The sequence below is a fragment of the Nothobranchius furzeri genome, chromosome 19 (assembly GCF_043380555.1).
Source record: "Nothobranchius furzeri strain GRZ-AD chromosome 19, NfurGRZ-RIMD1, whole genome shotgun sequence".
Taxonomy (NCBI): domain Eukaryota; kingdom Metazoa; phylum Chordata; class Actinopteri; order Cyprinodontiformes; family Nothobranchiidae; genus Nothobranchius; species Nothobranchius furzeri.
In genome coordinates this window covers 27,131,566-27,134,065 of record NC_091759.1, presented here as the reverse complement: position 1 = coordinate 27,134,065, position 2,500 = coordinate 27,131,566, and the positions used below count along the sequence as shown (strand labels likewise).

At 52.7% G+C, this 2,500-nt stretch overlaps 1 protein-coding gene across 3 annotated transcripts in view; it reads right to left on the bottom strand.

Annotated features, from left to right (window-relative positions):
• The window catches only part of eya3 (EYA transcriptional coactivator and phosphatase 3), a 35,611-nt gene that overhangs the window by 3,545 nt on the left and 29,566 nt on the right, over positions 1 to 2,500 (bottom strand). For all 3 annotated transcript variants that reach the window (XM_054736444.2, XM_054736446.2, XM_054736445.2), the window contains exons 16-18: positions 654 to 768; positions 429 to 550; positions 260 to 360 (exon numbers count right to left, since the gene is read on the bottom strand). In XM_054736444.2, the coding sequence (XP_054592419.1) occupies positions 260 to 360; positions 429 to 550; positions 654 to 768 (338 nt within the window). The remainder of the gene's footprint in view (positions 1 to 259; positions 361 to 428; positions 551 to 653; positions 769 to 2,500) is intronic.

The window sequence follows — 2,500 nt, the reverse complement described above, 5'->3', positions numbered from 1 at the left end:
CTGTGGAGGGTAGCTCTGAAGTGCCTTTTTTTCCTCCACCTGAACCAATCCTCATATAAACCCTCTGATCTCTATTACGGTAGCGCGACTCGGGTTGTGAATGACCACAGTCACCAATTCTTGTCATGTGTCTATGTATGTATGTCTGATCTCAGAATTGTGTGTACTGAAACTCTAATTTCCCTCTGGGATTAATAAAGTATCTTTGAATTTGAATTTGAATAAAGGTGGACGAGTCAAGGTTAGAAACTAAACTCACCTGCTTGGCTGCAAACTCCTCGTCTCGACCGTCCCCGATGACCACGTACGTCACCTTTTTCCCAAAGCGAGAGACAATGCGCTCAAAGCAACTCTCCTTCCCTGCATGAGACAACAGCATCAGCTCAGGTCTCCCCCAACTGTGCAGGTAAGCCGCTAACCTACTGTACCTATTTTAGTGGCACTGTAGATGTTCTCCACAGGGAAGACGTCTCCCAGGCCGTACAGCAGAACTTTGGCCAGAGCTGGTACCAGCTGGGTGGTGGTGACCAACACGTTCACACACTTCCCTCTGTCTCACACACACGTTAAGACACAATTAATAAATAACTTCAGCTCAAAAGGAAAACTTGGAATGAAGCAAAATTCCGCCCACATGTAGAACCTGGACCAACCTGGACTGGATGAGCAGCAGAGACTTGAGCGCTGTGGTGAGCCAGGCATCGGTGATGTTCTCAATTTCTGAGCGAAGACGTGAAAGCAGATCTTTCTTCATGGGACTCAGAAGACCTAAAGGTCAACAAGCACTTTCTACTTAATCAGGAATGTCCAGATTATAATTTTATAGTGGTCGACCAGGAATCAGACAGTAGCCGTCGATCAGACAGAAGCCGTTGATCAGGGATCAGACAGAAGCCGTCGATCAGGGATCAGACAGTAGCCGTCGACCAGGGATCAGACAGTAGCCGTCGATCAGACAGAAGCCGTCGATCAGGGATCAGACAGAAGCCGTCGATCAGGGATCAGACAGTAGCCGTCGACCAGGGATCAGACAGTAGCCGTCGATCAGACAGTAGCCATCGATCAGGGATCAGACAGAAGCCGTCGATCAGGGATCAGACAGTAGCCGTCGATCAGACAGTAGCCATCGACCAGGGATCAGACAGTAGCCGTCGATCAGACAGTAGCCATCGATCAGGGATCAGACAGTAGCCGTCGATCAGACAGTAGCCGTCGATCAGGGATCAGACAGAAGCCGTCGATCAGGGATCAGACAGAAGCCGTCGATCAGACAGAAGCTGTCGACCAGGGATCAGACAGTAGCCGTCGATCAGGGATCAGACAGTAGCCGTCGATCAGGGATCAGACAGTAGCCGTCGATCAGGGATCAGACAGAAGCCGTCGATCAGGGATCAGACAGTAGCCGTCGATCAGACAGAAGCTGTCGACCAGGGATCAGACAGTAGCCGTCGATCAGACAGAAGCTGTCGACCAGGGATCAGACAGTAGCCGTCGGTCAGGGATCAGACAGAAGCCGTCGATCAGACAGAAGCTGTTGACCAGGGATCAGACAGTAGCCGTCGGTCAGGGATCAGACAGTAGCCGTCGATCAGACAGAAGCTGTCGACCAGGGATCAGACAGTAGCCGTCGGTCAGGGATCAGACAGTAGCCATCGATCAGGGATCAGACAGAAGCCGTCGATCAGACAGAAGCCGTCGGTCAGGGATCAGACAGTAGCCGTCGATCAGACAGAAGCCGTCGATCAGGGATCAGACAGTTGCCGTCGTTCAGACAGAAGCCGTCAGTCAGCGATCAGACAGAAGCCGTCGATCAGACAGGAGCCGTCGATCAGGGATCAGACAGTAGCCGTCGTTCAGACAGAAGCCGTCAGTCAGCGATCAGACAGAAGCCGTCGATCAGACAGAAGCCGTCGATCAGGGATCAGACAGTAGCCGTCGTTCAGACAGAAGCCGTCAGTCAGCGATCAGACAGAAGCCGTCGATCAGACAGAAGCCGTCGATCAGGGATCAGACAGTTGCCGTCGTTCAGACAGAAGCCGTCAGTCAGCGATCAGACAGAAGCCGTCGATCAGACAGAAGCCGTCGATCAGGGATCAGACAGTTGCCGTCGTTCAGACAGAAGCCGTCAGTCAGCGATCAGACAGAAGCCGTCGATCAGACAGAAGCCGTCGATCAGACAGAAGCCGTCGATCAGACAGTAGCCGTCGATCAGGGATCAGACAGTAGCCGTCGATCAGGGATCAGACAGTAGCCGTCTGTCAGATAGTAGCCGTCGATCAGACAGAAGCCGTCGATCAGGGATCAGACAGTAGCCGTCGATCAGACAGTAGCCGTCGGTCAGCGATCAGACAGAAGCCGTCGATCAGACAGAAGCCGTCGATCAGACAGAAGCCGTCGATCAGACAGTAGCCGTCGATCAGGGATCAGACAGTAGCCGTCGATCAGACAGAAGCCGTCGATCAGGGATCAGACAGTAGCCGTCTGTCAGATAGTAGCCGTC